General features: G+C 41.0%; 1 protein-coding gene across 1 annotated transcript in view; it reads left to right on the top strand.

Moving 5' to 3' along the window:
- The window catches only part of LOC124595063 (sodium/potassium-transporting ATPase subunit beta-2-like), a 171,689-nt gene extending 152,946 nt beyond the window's left edge, over nucleotides 1-18,743 (top strand). The window contains exon 7 of the mRNA XM_047133640.1: nucleotides 16,540-18,743. Coding sequence (XP_046989596.1) covers nucleotides 16,540-16,649 — 110 coding nt within the window. The 3' untranslated portion in view covers nucleotides 16,650-18,743. The remainder of the gene's footprint in view (nucleotides 1-16,539) is intronic.
- The last annotated feature ends 1,628 nt before the right edge of the window (nucleotides 18,744-20,371 follow it).

The following is a 20,371-nucleotide window of genomic DNA, read 5'->3' as shown; positions in this document are numbered from 1 at the left end:
AATTTACCAGCCAGCCACAAATAGACTGGTATGCAGAACTTAGAAATACACAATGAGATGAACAGACATGACACTTTTATTCAAAGACAATAATTTCACTGAAGTCAGTGGGATTTACGATGGTCACCTGAACATTACAAACGGCAGGATATAGTTCTTAATGGCATGTGTGATCACCACAGGTAGCAATGCTACTCTGCAGTGTGCTCCCCTACTGGCCACTAGTTTGGTAAGGAGTTCCTGTGACAGGGTGTTCCATTCCTACACCAACACAGCTGACAATTGTCGGATGATAACTAGTGCATGTGGACACGCTGCAGTACATCTTCCCCATGTATCCCACACATGCTCAATGGGGCTGAAGTTGGGATAATGGGCAGACCACTCCATTCCCTGTATATCCTCTTGTTCCAAAAGCTCCTCTGTCTGTACAGCTTGACATGGTCGCACATTTTCATCCACAAAAATGAAGTCAGGGCCAACTGGGGCTCACCATATGAGGGTATGATCAGAATCCATATTAGATGGAATCTGCTCTCATTTGAGAAGATAACACAACCTCACTCCTTGTTGGTCCACTCCCTATGCTCATGGCAAACTGTGTCACTGGTGTGCAGGTGTCAACAAACACAACATATCAGTCATCAGGTTTGGAGACCCACTCTATGCAGTTACCATGCCACTGTGAAGAATGAAATTGCATGCCTTGCAGTCCTGTTAATTGTGGTTGCAATTGAACCTGCTGTTTGACATGGGTCCCTTCTTGCCTGCGGCAAAAAGTTATGGTCATCTACTGCTACAACAGACCATGGCTAACCACCTCCTCTTCTTTAGCCAGCAGTGCCTGTGATTTGAAATGCTCTCCACTGTAAGCAATATCAAACCCATGGGCTATGCTCATCACACTTGATTCTTCTTCCAGTTTCCTGATGATTCTTCCTCTTGTGAAGTCATCCAGATGTTGACTCCTGGCCATGGTGTAAATCAAGAACACCAGCACACTGTAACAGCTCACTAATTGATATATACAGTCTTCTCCCATTCCTTCAACTGCCTTATGTTGTGGGTCCTGCTCAATTTGGCATGGTGAGAAATATATTCCTCACTGTCTTACTACACATGAACTCAACTTGTGCCATGTACTAGCAAATGCAAGGCTGAGTCTGCAGAATGGTATAAATGGACATGGGAATGTTCTCACACTTTGTTTGTTGGAACTGTACACTATTACATATAACAATTGTAGGATTACATAGGATAATGTATTAACTTAAGCTGACTCGGAAAAAACACTACTTCACTCCTCGTGCACACTACTATTCATGTGCACCTCGATCTGCTGTGAGTACCAAAGTGAAACTAAATACTAACTTGAAGGTGTCTGTACCATTTAACATAATATCCTTTAGCATACACATGATTGCAGGGGAGGGGGGGCTGTTTGTACTTGGCTTAGAGAATGCATGCCTTTCTGGGAAAAACACTGAGTTGTAGCAAGGAAATGCATGGTGGAGAGAGACTTCAACTGTAGGATCTGCTACTATTCACAGCCCAACCCAGCATTGTGTGACATGCCATCTGCTTTTGCTATCTGTTGAATCAGAGAGGTGGCAGTCACATAAAAGCTGTGGTGTGATGCCACATAGTTCTCCCCAAGTGAGTAGGAAACATTGCAGAGGGGGTGGGGGTGCAACAGAGCATCAAGTATGATGGAGGAGGCGACTGCACACACCGAGTCCTACACACCGGACAGGACACGGTGTCAGTGGGCTTGGTGTTTATCGTTGCAGCAAGAACAGCAGCAAAGCTTGTGGTGGGCTTGCTGTTGCCCCACTGTACACCTGGAGCATGGGTGATGTGACATCACACCTACATCTGGGGCAATGAGTGGCACTGCACATGGTCAGTCAGTGTAGTGGGGCCTGCTGTGGCTTGGGGCTCTGCCAAGGCAAGTAGTGGTTCGAATGCCAGTGCAGCTCCTGCCTTGGGGCCCATGAGCCACCTCCTGGATTGAAGGTGCTGGCCAAGGTGCTGTCATTGCTGCACAGTGCCACTTCAGTCTTGATGGCCATAGAAAATTGTGCGATATATTCCTCCTGTCAGAGCAGGTGGGGTGGGATCTGCATGCCCTCCTTGAGACCAAAACCCATTGTCAGGGAGTGGTAGTCAGTAAAAATGGTGAAATGGCACCCCTCCACTGAGGGACAGAAATATCTAATCATCTCATACCCAGTGAGGAGCTCACAACGATACAAGGGTCAATGCTGCTGTGGCTGTGATCTTTGCCAAGAAAAACACCAGGGGCTGCCAAGTCCTCTCGACATGGTGGTGCAGGCTTCTGGCAGTTTCCGGCAACTAGAGGAAGCAATGTGGTGCTGGTGTGCAAGACTCACATGTCCCCTTCTTCAGTGGACTTACTTGGAGGTGCTTTGCCAAGCTTCTTCCCAGGATAGTCAGCTGCGACAACCTGCTCAACTTCTTCTCCGAAGATATGATGGTGTTTGGAGGAATTTTCTTTACTCTTAAAAATGATTGCATACACTCAGGATACTCTTAAATCAATCAGACTATATTTTCACCTCCACAAATGGAACACCACATAACAGTTTTCACATAAGTGAGTCATATTTCGTAAGTCCAATGATTCAAGTTTCTCACAAGCCCACTGCAACTCTAGAGAGTCAGTAAATAAGTAAGTAAAAGTAAGTGTCTTTTCTTTTCTTTTACACAATTCAACTGTTCACAGTAATGACTGATGTAGCACTGTCATGGAATAAGGCGCACTTGCTCCTAGTGCTGGTCATGTAACTTCTGTGATGAGCGAGGCAACCACTTGCCCACACCAATTGACCATCCACATTGTGGCATTCTCTTGACACACGTCCACCCTGCACACACAGAAAACCTGTGTGAGGTAGAGACACTCTCCCATTTCTCATGCTTGTGCATAAAATATCGGGTGTTCGAGATGGTGGAAAGCCGAGGGTATCTAGAATTTGCATCGAAATTCTCAAGACACTACAGACTGGCTGGCATCACTAACAATTGGAAGTGGGGCAGTCAGCTGAGGGTGGGTTAGGAGGGTGGCTTACAAGAGGTCATGCCTCAATTGCTCAGAACTGTCCGACATTTGTGCCATCCAGCAAACATACCCAACACCTTTTGTGTGCTCACCCTGGACTGTGGACATGAGTGTTGCATGCTCACTCATGACATCCTTCCGGTGGCACCTAAGGAGATTTGCCATCCCAAGAAACCTGCAGCATTCTTTGTATGTAGTGGAATGTGAGAACTTGGACACAGACTGGATCTTCTCACTGAGGGTGCAGGTGCCCAAAAATTATGCGCTTCTCCATGTTGACAATCAGTCAGGCTCCAGCTCCCAACTAATATACATACACAGAGTGGAAAGTTACGTATTTATCATTTTCTGTATTTTCATCATAATATATTTATTGAAAGAGGAAGCCGCCTGGTAGAATTTTGCACAGAGCACAACATAATCATAGCTAACACTTGGTTTAAGAATCATGAAAGAAGGTTGTATACATGGAAGAACCCTGGAGATACTAAAAGGTATCAGATAGATTATACAATGGTACGACAGAGATTTAGGAACCAGGTTTTAAAGTGTAAGACATTTCCAGGGGCAGATGTGGACTCTGACCACAATCTGTTGGTTATGACGTGTAGATTAAAACTGAAGAAACTGCAAAAAGGTGGGTATTTAAGGAGATGGGACCTGGATAAACTGAAAGAAACAGAGGTTGTACAGAGTTTCAGGTAGAGCATAAGGGAACAATTGACATGAATTGGGGAAAGAAATACAGTAGAAGAAGAATGGGTAGCTTTGAGGGATGAAGTAGTGAAGGTAGCAGAGGCTCAAGTAGGTAAAAAGACGAGGGCTAGTAGAAATCCTTGGGTAACAGAAGAAATATTGAATTTAATTGATGAAAGGAGAAAATATAAAAATGCAGTAAATGAAGCAGGCAAAAAGGAATACAAACGTCTCAAAAATGAGATCGACAGGAAGTGCAAAATGGCTAAGCAGGGATTGCTAGAGGACAAATGTAAGGATGTAGAGGCTTATCTCACTAGGGGTAAGATAGATACTGCCTACAGGAAAATTAAAGAGACCTTTGGAGAGAAGAGAACGACTTGTATGAATATGAAGAGCTCAGATGGAAATCCAGTTCTAAGCAAAGAAGGGAAAGCAAAAAGATGGAAGGAGTATATAGAGGGTCTATACAAGGGCGATGTGCTTGAGGACAATATTATGGAAATGGAAGAGGATGTAGATGAAGATGAAATGGGAGATACGATACTGCGTGAAGAGTTTGACAGAGCACTGAAAGACCTGAGTCGAAACAAGGCCCCCAGAGTAGACAACATTCCATTGGAACTACTGACGGCCTTGGGAGAGCCAGTCCTGACAAAACTCTACCATCTGGTGAGCAAGATGTATGAAACAGGCAAAATACCCTCAGACTTCAAGAAGAATATAATAATTCCAATCCCAAAGAAAGCAGGTGTTGACAGATGTGAAAATTACCGAACTATCAGTTTAATAAGTCACAGCTGCAAAATACTAACACGTATTCTTTACAGACGAATGGAAAAACTAGTAGAAGCCAACCTCGGGGAAGATCAGTTTGGATTCCGTAGAAACACTGGAACACGTGAGGCAATACTCACCTTACGACTTATCTTAGAAGAAAGATCAACGAAAGGCAAACGTACGTTTCTAGCATTTGTAGACTTAGAGAAAGCTTTTGACAATGTTGACTGGAATACTCTCTTTCAAATTCTAAAGGTGGCAGGGGTAAAATACAGGGAGCGAAAGGCTATTTACAATTTGTACAGAAACCAGATGGCAGTTATAAGAGTCGAGGGACATGAAAGGGAAGCAGTGGTTGGGAAGGGAGTAAGACAGGGTTGTAGCCTCTCCCCGATGTTGTTCAATCTGTATATTGAGCAAGCAGTAAAGGAAACAAAAGAAAGATTCGGAGTAGGTATTAAAATCCATGGAGAAGAAATAAAAACTTTGAGGTTCGCCGATGACATTGTAATTCTGTCAGAGACAGCAAAGGACTTGGAAGAGCAGTTGAATGGAATGGACAGTGTCTTGAAAGGATGATATAAGATGAACATCAACAAAAGCCAAACGAGGATAATGGAATGTAGTCGAATTAAGTCGGGTGATGCTGAGGGAATTATATTAGGAAATGAGACACTTAAAGTAGTAAAGGAGTTTTGCTATTTGGGGAGCAAAATAACTGATGATGGTTGAAGTAGAGAGGATATAAAATGTAGACTGGCAATGGCAAGGAAAGCGTTTCTGAAGAAGAGAAATTTGTTAACATCGAGTATAGATTTAAGTGTCAGGAAGTCATTTCTGAAAGTATTTGTATGGAGTGTAGCCATGTATGGAAGTGAAACATGGACGATAAATAGTTTGGACAAGAAGAGAATAGAAGCTTTCGAAATGTGGTGCTACAGAAGAATGCTGAAGATTTAATGGGTAGATCACATAACTAATGAGGAAGTATTGAATAGGATTGGGGAGAAGAGAAGTTTGTGGCACAACTTGACCAGAAGACGGGATCGGTTGGTAGGACATGTTCTGAGGCATCAAGGGATCACCAATTTAGTATTGGAGGGCAGCGTGGAGGGTAAAAATCGTAGAGGGAGACCAAGAGATGAATACCCTAAGCAGATTCAGAAGGATGTAGATTGCAGTAGGTACTGGGAGATGAAGAAGCTTGCACAGGATAGAGTAGCATGGAGAGCTGCATCAAACCAGGCTCAGGACTGAAGACCACAACAACAACAACATATTTATTGAATTTCATGCATGTTTTTCTGTTTAAGAGGTTCAATCTGGTGTTTTTGTAAGGGTGATTTCATTCAATCTGTAGCACAACAGTTGCTCAATGAACAGCCAGCTACATAGTTCATTAATGCATCAGCATTCATTGGTGGCACATCTTCCATATCTGTGGTTTTATAGTTTACTTCTTCAGTTACTCTCGCTAGGATGTCTATGATGCCGTGTTGAGGATGCAGGAGGAGCTGGCCACAGTTCATGAAGAGCTGAATGTGCTTTTGACTATGGTCAGTCTCCTTCAGGCTGCTGCCTTGAGGTGTAAGGTGGTAGAGAATCTGGTTTGTCACATGGGACACCTCAGATGTTGCTTGTTTGTCCACGGGCTGTGCTCCCAAGGCACCTCCTTGTGTAACCTACGTGGTGGATCTGCCCTCACAGGAGGGTGAGTAGCACATAGTAACGAGTTCACATTGCTCAAGCCAGAGGGCCAATGCGGTGAGTGGCCACCTGACCTCACCTATTCACCCTGTGAGCAGACATGTGGCTGCTCCTTCAGCACAGTCAGAGCAGGCACATGGAGGAAGGAGTTTACTAGTTATCAGGAGCTCCAATGTTAGGCAAGTCATGGAACCCCTTAGGCAGGTAGCATTATGGGCTGGAAAGAAAGCAAATGTGCACTCAATATGTCTGCCAGGGGGTCTCATCTGAGATGTAGAGGTGGCCTTGCCTGCGGCTATCAAGCATGCAGAGTGCAGTTCTCTGCAAGTAGTGACTTATGTTGGCACTGACGAAACCTGTTGCATGCATTCTGACATCATCCTCAGTTCATACAGGCAGCTGTTGGAGGTGGTGAAGACTGCTGGCCTTGCATGTGGGGTGCAAGCAGAGCTCACAATTTGCAGCATTGTCCCCAGTCTTCATCAACTCTGTAACAGTTTTGGCTGCATGTTTCTAGACCTGTGTTATCATGTGGGGATTTATAGGACTCCTCTTGGTAGGTCAGAGGTGAACTGCATGAAGGAAGCAGCTACTCTGGTAGCAGAGTATTTGTGGAGTGCACTTGAGTTTTTTTTTTTTTTTTTTTTTTTTTTTTTTTTTTTTTTTTTTTTTTTTTAAGGTTAGATAGTAGTTTGAGGAGCTCTAATGAACACTCACCAGTCAATACACAGCAAGGGAAGTTAGATCACATTCAGAGTATAGACACTTCAACTGTCAAAATTTTATCAGTAAACTGTCAAAGTATTTATTATAAAGTTCCCAAATTTACTGCCCTCCAGGAAAGTTCTTGCACTCAAATTATTCTTGGGTTCAAGAGCTGACTGTAATGAAAAATATTAAGCTCTGAGATAGACAGAGTGTCATGGAACATATATAACAAAGACAGATTAGAGGCTGTAGGAGAGGGAGTGTTCATTGTAACAGACAAAAATATTGTCATTATTGAAGTTGAGTGTGACAGTGAAGTTGTCCAGTTGAATATAACAGGTGTAAATGAAACGAAATTAATTGTTGGCTGTTTATACCGGCCCCCCAATTATGCTATGATAGTTCTAGAGTCATTCAAAGAAAGTCTACGGTAAGTAGCATGTAAATATCCAGATCATGCAATACTAGTTGGAGGCAACTTTAACCTACTGAGTTATAGTTTGGAATGTCCATGGATTCATGGCATGGAGTACAGATAGACAGTCATGTGAAGTACTGTTGAACACATTTTCTGAAAACTGTCCTGAGCAGTTAGCTTGGCAGCCCACATGCAATGGAAATATCTTAGAGCTTGTAGCTAATGTCAGTATGGAAATGGGGATTAGCAATCATGATGTCGTTATAGAAACTATCATTATGAAAGTTAATAAATCAGTCAAGAAGGCTAGAAGACCATTTCTGATAGATGTAGTAGATAAGCACTTGTTAGCATCTCACTTAGACAGTGGACTGACATCACATAGTTCCAGTACAATGGACATGAGAAATTATTGACAAAGTTCAAGCAGATTGTAAATTGTGGTCTGGAGAGTTATGTCCCTAGTAGGTGGATAATTGATAGAAAAGACCCACCATGGTATAATAATGAAATTCATAAGATACTGAGGAAGCAGAGGCTGTTGCACTCTAGGTTCAAAAGAGAATGCACAAATGATGACAAGTAAAGCTTAGCAGAGGTTCATGTGTCTGTTGAAAAAAGATCTGTGCACAAAACATACAACTACCACCATCACACCTTAGCAAAGATCTGGCAGAGAACCTGAGAAAATTCTGGTCCTATATATGATTGCTAAGTTAGTTTATGGCTTCCATTCAGTTCCTTGTTGGCCAGTGTGGTATGGCAGCTGAAGATAGCAAAATGAAAACTGAAGTCTTAAATTTCATGTTCAAGAAATTGTTCACACAGGCGAATCACATGACACAGTAGTAAGCATAGAGAAACAACTGAAAGATTTGAAAGCAAATAAATCTCCATATCCAGATAGAATCCCAATTTGGTTTTACAAAGGGTACTCTGCAGCATTACACCCTTATCTAGCCCGCATTTATCAAGAATCTCTCACCAAGCATAAAGTCCCAGGTGATTGGAAAAAAGTGCAGGTGACTCCAGTATATAAGACAGACAGAAGAATGGATCTACAAAATTACAGACCGGTATCTCCAAGTTGGGTTCGCTGCAGAATCCTTGAACATATTGTCAGTTCAAATAAAATAAACTTTTTTTGAGACAGAGAAATTTATATCCATGAATTAGCATGGTTTTAGAAAGTATCACACTTGCAAAACTCAGCTTTCCCTTTTTTCATATGGTATACTGCAAACTATGGATGAAGGGCAACAGACAGATTTCTGGAAGACATTTGACACAAAGCCCCATTGCAGGCTGGTAGTGAAGGTATGAGCATGTGGAATAAGTTCACAGATATATGAATGGCTCAAAGACTTCTTAAGTAATAGAACACAGTATGTTGTCCTTGACAGCAAGTGTTCATCAGAGACAAGGGTATCATCAGGATGACTACTGTTGTTCTCTATATACATAATGATTTGGTGGACATGGTGGACAGCAATCTTTGGTTTTTACTGATGATGTTGAGATGTATGACAGGGTGTCAAATTTGAGTAACTGTAGGAAGATGTAAGACGACTGAGAGAAAATTTATAGTTGTTGTGATGAATAGCAGCTAACTGTAAATGTGGAAAAAGTAAGTTAATGTGGATGAGTAAGAAGAACAAACCTGTAACATTTGGGTACAGTGTTACTAGTGTCCTGCTTGACATAGTCAAGTGGTTTAAATATCAGGACATAACATTGCAAAGCAATATGAAATGGAACGAGCATGTGAGAACTGTGGTAAGGAAGGCAAATGGTTGACTTTGCTTTATTGGGAGAATTTTAGGAAATAGTGGTTCACCTTTAAAGGAGACCATATATAGGATGCCGGTGCTGCTCGAATGTTTGGGATCCATACCAGATTGGTCTGAAGGGAGACTTCAAAGCAGTTCAGAGGTGGGTTGCTAGATTTGTTACCAGTGGGTCTGAACAACACATAAGTGTTATGGAGGTGCTTAGGGAACTTAAATGAGAATCCCTCTAAGGAAGGCAATGTTCTTTTCGAGAAACACTATTGAGAAAATTTAGAGAACCGGCATTTGAAGCTGACTGCCAAATGATCCTACTGCCACCAACATACACTGCACCTAAGGACCACGAAGGTGAAGTATGAGAAATTAGGGCTCATATGGAGGCATATAGATAATTGTTTTTCCCTCACTCCATTTGTGAGTGGAACAGGAAAGGAAATGCAAGTAATGGTACAGGGTACCCTCTGCCACACATTGTATGGTGGGTTGCATAGTATCGATGTAGATGTAGATACAGATGTACCATCCAGAGACAGTGGCAGTGCTCCACAAGTTTGCATGAGTAAATCTTAATATCATCCAAGTAGGCAAAAACCCTCAAAACACCATGTAAGATGTTGCCAAGAAAGTGTTGCCATGTCTGGGCAGCATTTTGGGCCATGAATGACATGAAAACACTCTCAAAGAGGACAAAGGTGTAATAGCACCCATCTTCTCCAAGTAATCGGGGGCAACCGGTATCTGTGTGAATGCTTTTATACAGGCCACTTTGCCAAAAACGATGCACTGCATAGTTCATCTTTATAGCTGCACAAAAGCGAAATGGAATAACCATCGTGCAATGTCCTAGCATTTAGCATCCAAAAGTCCCCACATGGATGCTACATTTTCTCTTTCTTTGATATGAGGTGTAGGGCAGAGCCAAGGGTTCTTGGAGGGACAGAGCACACCTGCAGTAATGACTGCCTTGATTTTGGCCTGTGGAGCTGTCTGCTGGAGGAGTGGGTGAGGTGCAAAAATGTAGTGAGCATGCCATTGAAAGGGCCAGAATAGCATAACTGTCTGATGGAGCAAAGGGGTGGTGCAGGGGGGTAGACACAGAATGGAATGGTGGAAGATGGTGCCAAATATACGGTGGTTTGTGAAGTCGAGGAGGAGGACTTATTGAAAAGTAAAATAAGTACCAAAGATGAGGTCCTTAACATCAGCCATGGTAAAAGACCACAGCAAATCCCCACTGAGTCCTAGATCAATGAATCAGGTGTGGGAGCTGTAAGTTGTGATTGGTGAGCTGTTAGCTACAATGAGGAGTAGGGGAGAAAGTGGATGGTGGTCAGCAGAGGGTAATAACTGGCAGAGATAGACAGAAAGACACAAACCAGTGTCAAGGAGGTAGGATTTCAAGGAGAGTGGGTTACCACAATCACATACAGACAGGCATTGTGAAATCGTAGAGCAGCTGGATGTGCTTATCACTGGTTGCTGTCTGCATTTTGGGCCCATGCAAATGGTGTATGGCAGTTTTCAGCATCTCCATAAAAACATTTGTGATACCAGCAGTATTTGCCAACCCCACATGGACCTCAGTTGGAGGAGGCAAGGGGAAGGGGAGGGGGGGGGGGGGCCTATGCTGGCATGCATGCTGATGGTCATAGGCACCAGGGGGTGAAGGTGGCAGGGGGGAGGGGGCAGTGCAAGGTGACTCAGGAATGCTTGGAGGCCACCTATCTGTGCCTGCAGTTTGGGGGATGGAGAGGTTTTGCTGTCAGTGGGAGGGCATATGAACTCACCTGGAGCACCATGCCGGGATCATTTTGCACAATGGTGAGCTGCTCTCTTTGCTAGGTGGAGGGATGAAGAAAGCTCTGCCACACACATGATCTGGTGTTTCAAGTGGTAGCAGGGTGGTGGGATACATGGTACTGGCAACTGAACACAACTACATATAAGACACAGTGGGATTAAATACACTAGGATGAATGTTTTAACGTAAGCTGAGCAAAGCATAACTAAATACTAGCTTGAAGGGGTCTGTACCATTTAACATAATACCCTTTCGCATTCCCTTCATTACAGGGATATTGTCTGTATTTGGCTTACAGATGGCCATTGTCAAATCACAAATAAGTCATGGTGAGTGATCCACAGTGGGTGCTCACAGTTTGAGGTGAGAACACCATTTATCACACGTGACCCTGTCAACAAAGCACTAAGCAATCTATAAGCTGCAAGCAGTCTATGTTGTTAGACCAATACATCAGCACATAATATAACAAAGCTAGGCACAAACAGTGTTGTGACAACAAAACACTGTCATGAACTTGTGATACAAGAGGAGGTGGAGGAAGTGATCATGGATGAACTTACTCTGCACTTAATCACGTGCGAAAAAACAATACAATTAAGTACTCTTCCTACAGTGGCAAGGGAAATGGCATGTTATCCACAAGGGTGCAGTTATGCATTAATACCACATCATACATGAGACACAAAGGAAACAGTCAGGTAAAAATGACAAGCATATATGAATTTACTCCATAATAATTACAACATGAGGGAAACAATATGATAAAATCCTCTTGCTAACATGGAGAAGGAAATGACTGGTTATCATTGAAAGGACAGCCCCATGCCGGTGCTCATGTGCACTCCTTTGATAATATGTGTGGTGGTCAAAGTACTCAAAATTAAAACTTCAGATTTAACACTCAGAAACACGTTTATCTTGCTTAAACAAAGATATCGAATCACTTGGCATCAATGTGGGAAGTGCTGGTCAGGCAGCACTTTCTGTGGTGTTACCTTCTGGGAAAAACCCTGAGCTGTAGCAAGGAAATGCATGGCGGAGGGAGACTCCAGCTCTTCGGTCTACTTTTGTATGTGGCCTGTTCTGGCACTGTGTGGCGTGTCTTCTGCCATTGACATCTGTTGAAGCAGATGAGTGGCAGGCACATAAACACTGTAGTTCATCACCACAACACTACAGCCAAGATGACCTCACACCATGTGACATCCAGCTCTCTGTGAGGCACCTAGGAACATGCTCCCACACTTCCATTCATTTTCCTCATGCTGTTAATATGTTATGTTACTCTACCTACCTCATCTTTAAGTTTTGTAAGGTAGTGTGTTATTTTTCATGCTGATCTTTCAATTTTTTAAACTTTATATATATGTATATATGACTCAGCTCCACATGAGACAAGATATAGATGAGTGAATGGATTCACTGATGAACTCATACATTCCAGATTACTTTCCACTTTGACCTATGTTTGCTCACTTCGCCAAATATGCTTCCCTTTCCTGTTCTACACTTGTGACTGAATTAGTCTTCATGTTGAATGTATATTATGTTGATATGATTTTCACTATTTTTGTTTCTAGTCCTTCTAGTTAAACATTTGACATATTTAATATCATTTTTTTTCCTTTCTTAATTTGAAAAACTAATTAACATGCTGTTTTCTAATTACTGCACCTTTAATAAGTGCTTACCACATCAGTGAGTTATTTTGAGTCATTCAGTAATTGAATTGGTCAATTTGAAATACCTACTGACTTAGATACTACAGAGGGATCCAGAGAAATGTAGACACTCTTTGTTGGTTAATATCATTGGAAATTACATATTGTTGCAATTTTGCATTGTAGCATAGCCCATTGTTTTCTCAACAGATCCTGGTGCATGTTTTCTAGCAGACGACAGTGCAGCAATGAATGAAGTAAGATTGTTATTTGAGCTATGCAAGGCTTTATTGAATTTACAGAACTCAGCCACCAATACATATATCAATTTACCACGTTTAGGATAAATCTGATGCTGATGATACTGTTCAGGTTGTGCATAGGGAAAAGTCTGACCAACCAAAAACATCAACAAGTCTGGCTTCCAGCACTGCTGTGTTGCAACATTTTACTAGGTCACTTCAAAAATCTGTCAAGCAGGATCCATGTGAAAGCTGAATGAGCCAATCAAGTATATGTCAAATTCTGAGGGCTGCAAATTGTGGAAAGTGTACATTGCAAGACCAATATCTGGAGTACCATAGGGGAGTATGATAAGACCATTGCTGTGTACAATATACACACATCAAAAAAAGTTTTGCATCACCTTGGCTCCAAGAGTTCCAGAATCTGTTCAGAAAATTGGATTAGAGATCAACATAAACATCATTTCCACCATTTTTATTGCTCATGAAAACCACACATTGCTTGTAGTACCACAATACAACAAGATCTTCAGAGGTGATGGTCCAGATTGCTGTACACATCAGTACCTCTAATACCCAGTAGCACATCCTCTTGCATTGATGCATGTCTGTATTCATTGTGACATACTATCCACAAGTTCATCACACACTGTTGGTCCAGACTGACCCTCTCCTCAATGGTGATTTGGCATAGATCCCTCAGAGTAGTTGGTGGGTCACGTCGTCCATAGACAGTCCTTTTCAATATGTTCCAGGCATGTTTGGTAGGATTCATGTCTGGAGAATGTGCTCGCCACTCTGGTCGAGCGATGTCATTATCCTGAAGGAAGTCATTCACAAGATGTACACGATGGGGGTGTGAATTGTCATCCATGAAGACTAATGCCTCACCAATTGCTGCTGATTTGGTTGCACTGTTGGTCAGAGGATGGCATTCATGTATCTTACAGCTGTTACGGCACCTTCCATGGCCACCAGTGGTGTACATTGGCCCCACATATTGCCACCCCAAAACTGCAGGGAACCTCCACCTTGCTGCACTTGGGGGACAGTGTGCGTAAGGCATTCACCTTGACTGGGTTGCCTCCAAACATGTCTCCAATGATTGTCTGATTGAAGGCATATGTGACACTCTTCAGTGAAGAGATCATGATACCAATCCTGAGTGGTCCGTTTGGCATGTTGTTGGGCTCATCTGTACCATGCTGCATGGTATTGTGGTTGCAAAGATGGACCTTGCCATGGATGTTGGGAGTGAAGTTGCACATCATGCAGCCTATTGTGCACAGTTTGAGTCATAACATGATGTCCTGTGGCTGCACCAAAAGCATTATTCAACATGGTGGCATTGCTGTCAGGGTTCCTCCAAGCCATAATCCATAGGTAGTGGTCATCCACTGTTGTAGTAGCTCTTGGGCGGCCTGAGCAAGACATGTCATTGACAGTTCCTGTCTCTCTGTATCTCTTTGTCCGAACAACATTGCTTTGGTTCACGCCGAGATGCCTGGTCAGTTCCCTTGTTGAGAGCCCTTCCTGGCACAAAGTAACAATGTGGACATGATCGACCATCTAGGCATGGTTGAACTACAGAAAACATGAGCTGTGTACCTCTGTCCTGGTGGAATGACTGGAACTGATTGTCTGTTGGATCCCCTCCATGTAATATGTGCTGCTCTGGCATGGTTGTTTACGTCTTTGGGTGGGTTTAATGACATCTCTGAACAGTCAAAGCGACTGTGTCTGTGATACAATATCCACAGTCAATGTCTATCTTCAGGAGTTCTGGGAACCGAGGTGATGCAAAACTTTTTTTTATGTGTGTATATAAATGATATAGTAGAAAGTGTCAGATGCTCTTTAATGCTACTCACAGATGATGCAGTTGTCTGTACCAGAGTAGCAATGCCAGAAAGTAGTAAGAATTTGCAGAACGGCCTGCAGCAAATTGATGAATGGTGCAGGCTCTGGCAATTGACCCTGAACATAAATAAATGTAGCATATTGCACATACATAGGAAAAGAAATCCTGTGCTGTACAGCTACACTATTGATGACAAACAGCTGGAGACAGCATCTGACGTAAAATATCTAGGTGTAACTGTCCAGAGTGACATTAAGTTGAATGACCACATAAAACAGACAGTGGAAAACGCAGATACCAGATTCACCAGAAGAACCTTCAGGAAATATAACTCATCCATGAAAGAAGTGGCTTATAAGACACTTGTTTGCCCAAGTTTTGAGTATTGTTCATCTATCTGGGATTCCTATCAGCTAGAACTGATAGAGGAGATAGAGATGATCCAACAAAGAGTGCATGTTTCATCACGGGATCGTTTAGCTGGCAAGAGAGCATTATGGAGATGCTAAACAAACTCCACTGGCTGACGTTACAAGTTAGGCATTGTGCATCATGGAGAGATTTACTACTGAAACTTCAGGACAGCACTTTTCAGGAGGAGTCATGCAACATACTATTTCCCCCCCACATACACCTTGTGTATTGACCACGAAAAGGAAATCCGAGAAATTAGAGGCAATACAGAGGCTTACTGACAGTCATACCCTCCGCCACACACCATTAGGTGGCTTGTGGAGTATGATATAGATGTAGATGTATACACATTTTATCAACAAGGATGACCTGGATTGAAAGATGGAGTACTGCGAGCGGTTTCAAGGCATGATTTGAGAGGCTGAAGGGTTGCAGACATGATTATCTAGTCTGATGAAGTGCATTTCAAACTGAACAGTACAGTAAACTGCCATAATTGCTTGTACTGTGCTTCTGAACATCCTCATGTTAATGTGGACAAACATGTTAATCTGCCAGGTGTTAATGCATGGCGTGGCCTGTCATCACGTGGTTCGATTGGCCCATTCTCCTTTGAAGGTACTGTAACTGGTGAAGTGTATCTTCATATGCCGCAAACATCAATTTTACCTGTCATCTGAGAGCTGTTTGGAAATTAATTATTTTGCCTAAAATAAGATGGTGCTCTGCCTCACTACCACAGAGATGTCAGAGCCTACTGGAATGAAAATCTACCTGAAAGATGGATAGGTCAAAGAGGAGCTGTTGAGTATCCACCACAAACTCCAGACCTCTTGACTTCTACTTATTGCATACCTTGAAAAAGAACTTTATCAACAGAAGCCAGCTACACCGAGTGAGCTATGAGAAACCATTGAGGTGTCCTATATGGTTATCACACTGGCAACACTGACAGCTGTAATTCAGTCAACAGTTCAGTGGCATTGACATTGTTTGGGTATAAAAGGGGATCACTTTGAACACATAAAATAACCTTCCCCATTGTGAGAATTGTAATCATATTGACATTTTGTTCCATTAATACTGAATATCAGAGAGTGCCTTTATTTTACTGGACCTCTTGTATTTCCTAGGCTGGTATAAGCTCTTTCTAGCAAATGTAAACATAACTTGATAAATAGAGGGCAGGTAGCAAACAGAGAAAAGAACAAATAAAGAAAATAAAGGACCAGTTGGAATTTGCAATTAGGGTGGTTCCAAAATCAAAAATATGTTTCTGCAAAACACAATAGAAATTCAATTTTAAAAATAATGTGCATCCCTAGTCCAGCAATCTGTATGCTTGATTAATATTTTCTATTTTATTGTTACAGAACATGTGTTGATTAATGTTGAATGCAGAGCCTGGGCAAAGAATATCATTTACTCTAAAGTGAAAGGTGAACGAGAAGGTTCAATGCATTTAGAACTGATGATGGACTAGCACCGTCTCCAGTACGGCTATAGCAAGTTTGTGCCTATTTTCTGCAGTTTTTGGTCCACTGAGAAGATATGTGCCATTGTTTTCTGTAGTGGCAGAAGTCAAAACAAATCTGCCATGAAGATATAATGAGGACTGCTTTATCTGTGCTTTAACAATAGGTATTTCTGTGAGAGTAATCAAGTTAGAAGTGTTGAAAAGTGCATTTTTAGTGGGGAAAATCAAAAACTCATGAATGAACCTGATATATTGACGTTTTTTGTGTTTCCCACAAGGAATTCCAGTCATAAAAGAGAATTAAAATTATATTTATACTGAGTATATCATAATTTTTTCGCTTCTATGTTTTAACTGTTCACATGTTCGTGAAAATAATTAACAGATTTAAACATGATTGGAGAAGGCTATTTAAATGAAACACAAATGTTTAGAAATCAGCAGTACAAATTTGTGGCTATTATTGAGGACTGCACAAAATTGTCAGGGGCAGGTCTATGTGAGAAAAAATATGTTTGTGTGATATTTAAGAAAAAAAAGTAGATGATAATTTAATACATAGACACGTATTGCCTTTTATTTGCATGCTAAGTGTATATATTTGAAATATATTATAAAACTGTGAAGTAAATAATTTGTTAAGTTGTTTTATTACATCAGTATTAAATAAAAACCTGTAAAACCTGAAAACAAAATTCAAATATGTTCTATATTATCAGAAAAGAAATTCCAGTATATACAGATAAGAACAAAAAAAATGAAGTGTTTTCATTATCAATCTTGAATGATGTGTTGAAACAGAGATTGCAAACTGTTTTTTCTTCTTTCATTGAATGAAATGACTAATGACAATACAAAACTCACTTATTTGACCACATTTCAGTTTTAATTTCCATTTGGTATCCACAATCATGAAGTAATAAAAAAATGTTTGTATGTTGAATATCATATAGCAAACATGGCATCAGAGCATTGTTACTGTTAAACAGATCAATTTAAATTCTCAGAATAAAGTGTTAGACTTATTGTGAGACCTCGTCAGGTCATAATGAACAACTTTAATGAGGGAGTTCTGTGCTAATGCAATAACATTAAATCAGCATCATAACACAATAGCTTCAATGGAACCTGGTTACACCATTGCTCATTAAATATAAAGTGAAATGCAAACTATGTATTAAATCATAGAGGAGCAAAGAGATCAGTTCTTTGCCTTGATTTTCAGTTGTTTCTCTTATTTATGGGTTTTAAAGAGTAGTTCTAAGCCTTGTTTTTTTAAATTTCTGTTCATAATGATAATGAAAGAGTAAAAAATAAGCAAGTGAAGCTGAAGCAAAGGGATTCATTCCCGTTCTGGAGTATCACTGCAGCCAACAGAGGAAGGGAAAATTTTGAAGACAATGATGACTCCCAGTTTTTATAACAGAAGACGTACCTTACACTACTGCACACGAGGAAAGTAATTTGTACACTAAATTGCATCATATTTTGGGTAAAATCTGAACACCTGAAGTGCATTCTTCAGTCAGTCCTACAAATTTTCTGTCACCACTTCTTTTGCATCTGGCAATGATTATTAATGTGGTAAATTCTAAGTTACATTGTAGTTCAGAATCCGCATACACTGTAGCTTTCCATTTAAGTTGAGGGATGAATCAGTTGAAAGGTTGAAAAAGCAGAGACTTACTATTTCAAGTAGGACTGTTCTATAGCAAGGAAGTCTTGTTTAAACCAACCTTCAATCTGATGACAGCATTAGATTTTATGTTTATCACAAACACAAAATTAAACAGACAATACAGTTTTGCTTCACAATGTAGCCTTTAAAGTCAGATATTATCTTGCAAATATGCATACAGCAAAAACTAATTTTGCTAGCTTTTTGCATTACATTTTGGTCAACAAAAGTTTTACTTGCAATTTCACTCACTTTGTGATTTAATTTTGTAATGTAATTTTAAATGTGTGCACCAATACGAGACAAAGAATGTTAAACGTGATGCTCACATAGATTCATAAAATTATAAAATTCAATATATTTTCATTTTTAAGGAGCTGTATACCAAGGAAAATTTAAATAAATCTTTTACAAAAATCATAGATACTAAATTGTTCCAAATTTTATTTTTGTCTTGACCTATATCACTGACATCGGTTTGCAGTAGGGTTTTGGAGCATATACTGTATTCAAACACTATGAATCACCTCGAAGGAAATGATCTATTGATACATAATCAACATGGTTTCAGAAAACATTGTTCTTGTGCAACACAGCTAGCTCTTTATTCGCACGAAGTAATGGCCGCTATCGACAGGGGATCTCAAGTTGATTCCGTATTTCTAGATTTCCGGAAAGCTTTTGACACCATTCCTCACAAGCGACTTCTAATCAAGCTGCGGGCCTATGGGGTATCGTCTCACTTGTGTGACTGGATTCATGATTTCCTGTCAGGAAGGTTGCAGTTCATAGTAATAGACGGCAAATCATCGAGTAAAACTGAAGTAATATCAGGTGTTCCCCAGGGAAGCGGCCTGGGACCTCTGCTGTTCCCGATCTATATAAATGACCTGGGTGACAATCTGAGCAGTTCTCTTAGGTTTTTCGCAGATGATGCTGTAATTTACCGTCTAGTAAGGTCATCCGAAGACCAGTATCAGTTGCAAAGCGATTTAGAAAAGATTACTGTATGGTGGGGCAGGTGGCAGTTGACGCTAAATAACGAAAAGTGAGGGGTGATTCACATGAGTTCCAAAAGAAATCCGTTGGAATTCGATTACCCGATAAATAGTACAATTCTTAAGGCTGTCAATTCAACTAAGTACCTGGGTGTTAAAATTACGAACAACTTCAGTTGGAAAGACCACATAGATAATATTGTGGGGAAGGCGAGCCAAAGGTTGTGTTTCATTGGCAGGACACTTAGAAGATGCAACAAGTCCACTAAAGAGACAGCTTACATTACACTCATTTGTCCTCTGTTAGAATATCGCTGCGCGGTGTGGGATCCTTACCAGGTGGAAGGACATCAAAAGGGTGCAAAGAAAGGCAGCTCGTTTTGCATTATCATGTAATAGGGGAGAGAGTGTGGCAGATATGATATGCGAGTTGGGATGAAAGCCATTAAAGCAAAGACGTTTTTCGTCGCGGCGAGATCTATTTACGAAATTTCAGTCACCAACTTTCTCTTCCGAATGCGAAAATATTTTGTTGAGCCCAACCTACATAGGTAGGAATGATCATCAAAATAAAATAAGAGAAATCAGAGCTCAAACAGAAAGGTTTAGGTGTTCGTTTTTCCCACGCGCTGTTCGGGAGTGGAATGGTAGAGAGATAGTATGATTGTGGTTTGATGAACCCTCTGCCAAGCACTTAAATGTGAATTGCAGAGTAGTCATGTAGATGTAGATGTAGTGACTAAAGAGTTATTTCAGAATGTGTGAAGTTATTATCTTAATAATATGAACACAACACAATATCTAGTGATTAGCATGGAACATTAAAGGTTGGACTGCCTGGTAATGGTTTACTTAGAAGCCTATGTACTAGAACTGTTAAGCCTGACTACAACAATGTTCATCAAATTGAGAGGATACATGATTTTCTGTTATTTTATTGCTAAGAATTACAATAGAGAAAAACCATTTGATTTATAGGAAAACATTGTACTAGCTTGATGTGTAGATGAACAATCATACTTAGTTCTGTGTTTAGGTTAAGTTGGGCAGGA

Source organism: Schistocerca americana, chromosome 2 (assembly GCF_021461395.2).
Source record: "Schistocerca americana isolate TAMUIC-IGC-003095 chromosome 2, iqSchAmer2.1, whole genome shotgun sequence".
NCBI lineage: Eukaryota > Metazoa > Arthropoda > Insecta > Orthoptera > Acrididae > Schistocerca > Schistocerca americana.
This window is presented reverse-complemented; position numbering and strand designations above follow the sequence as displayed.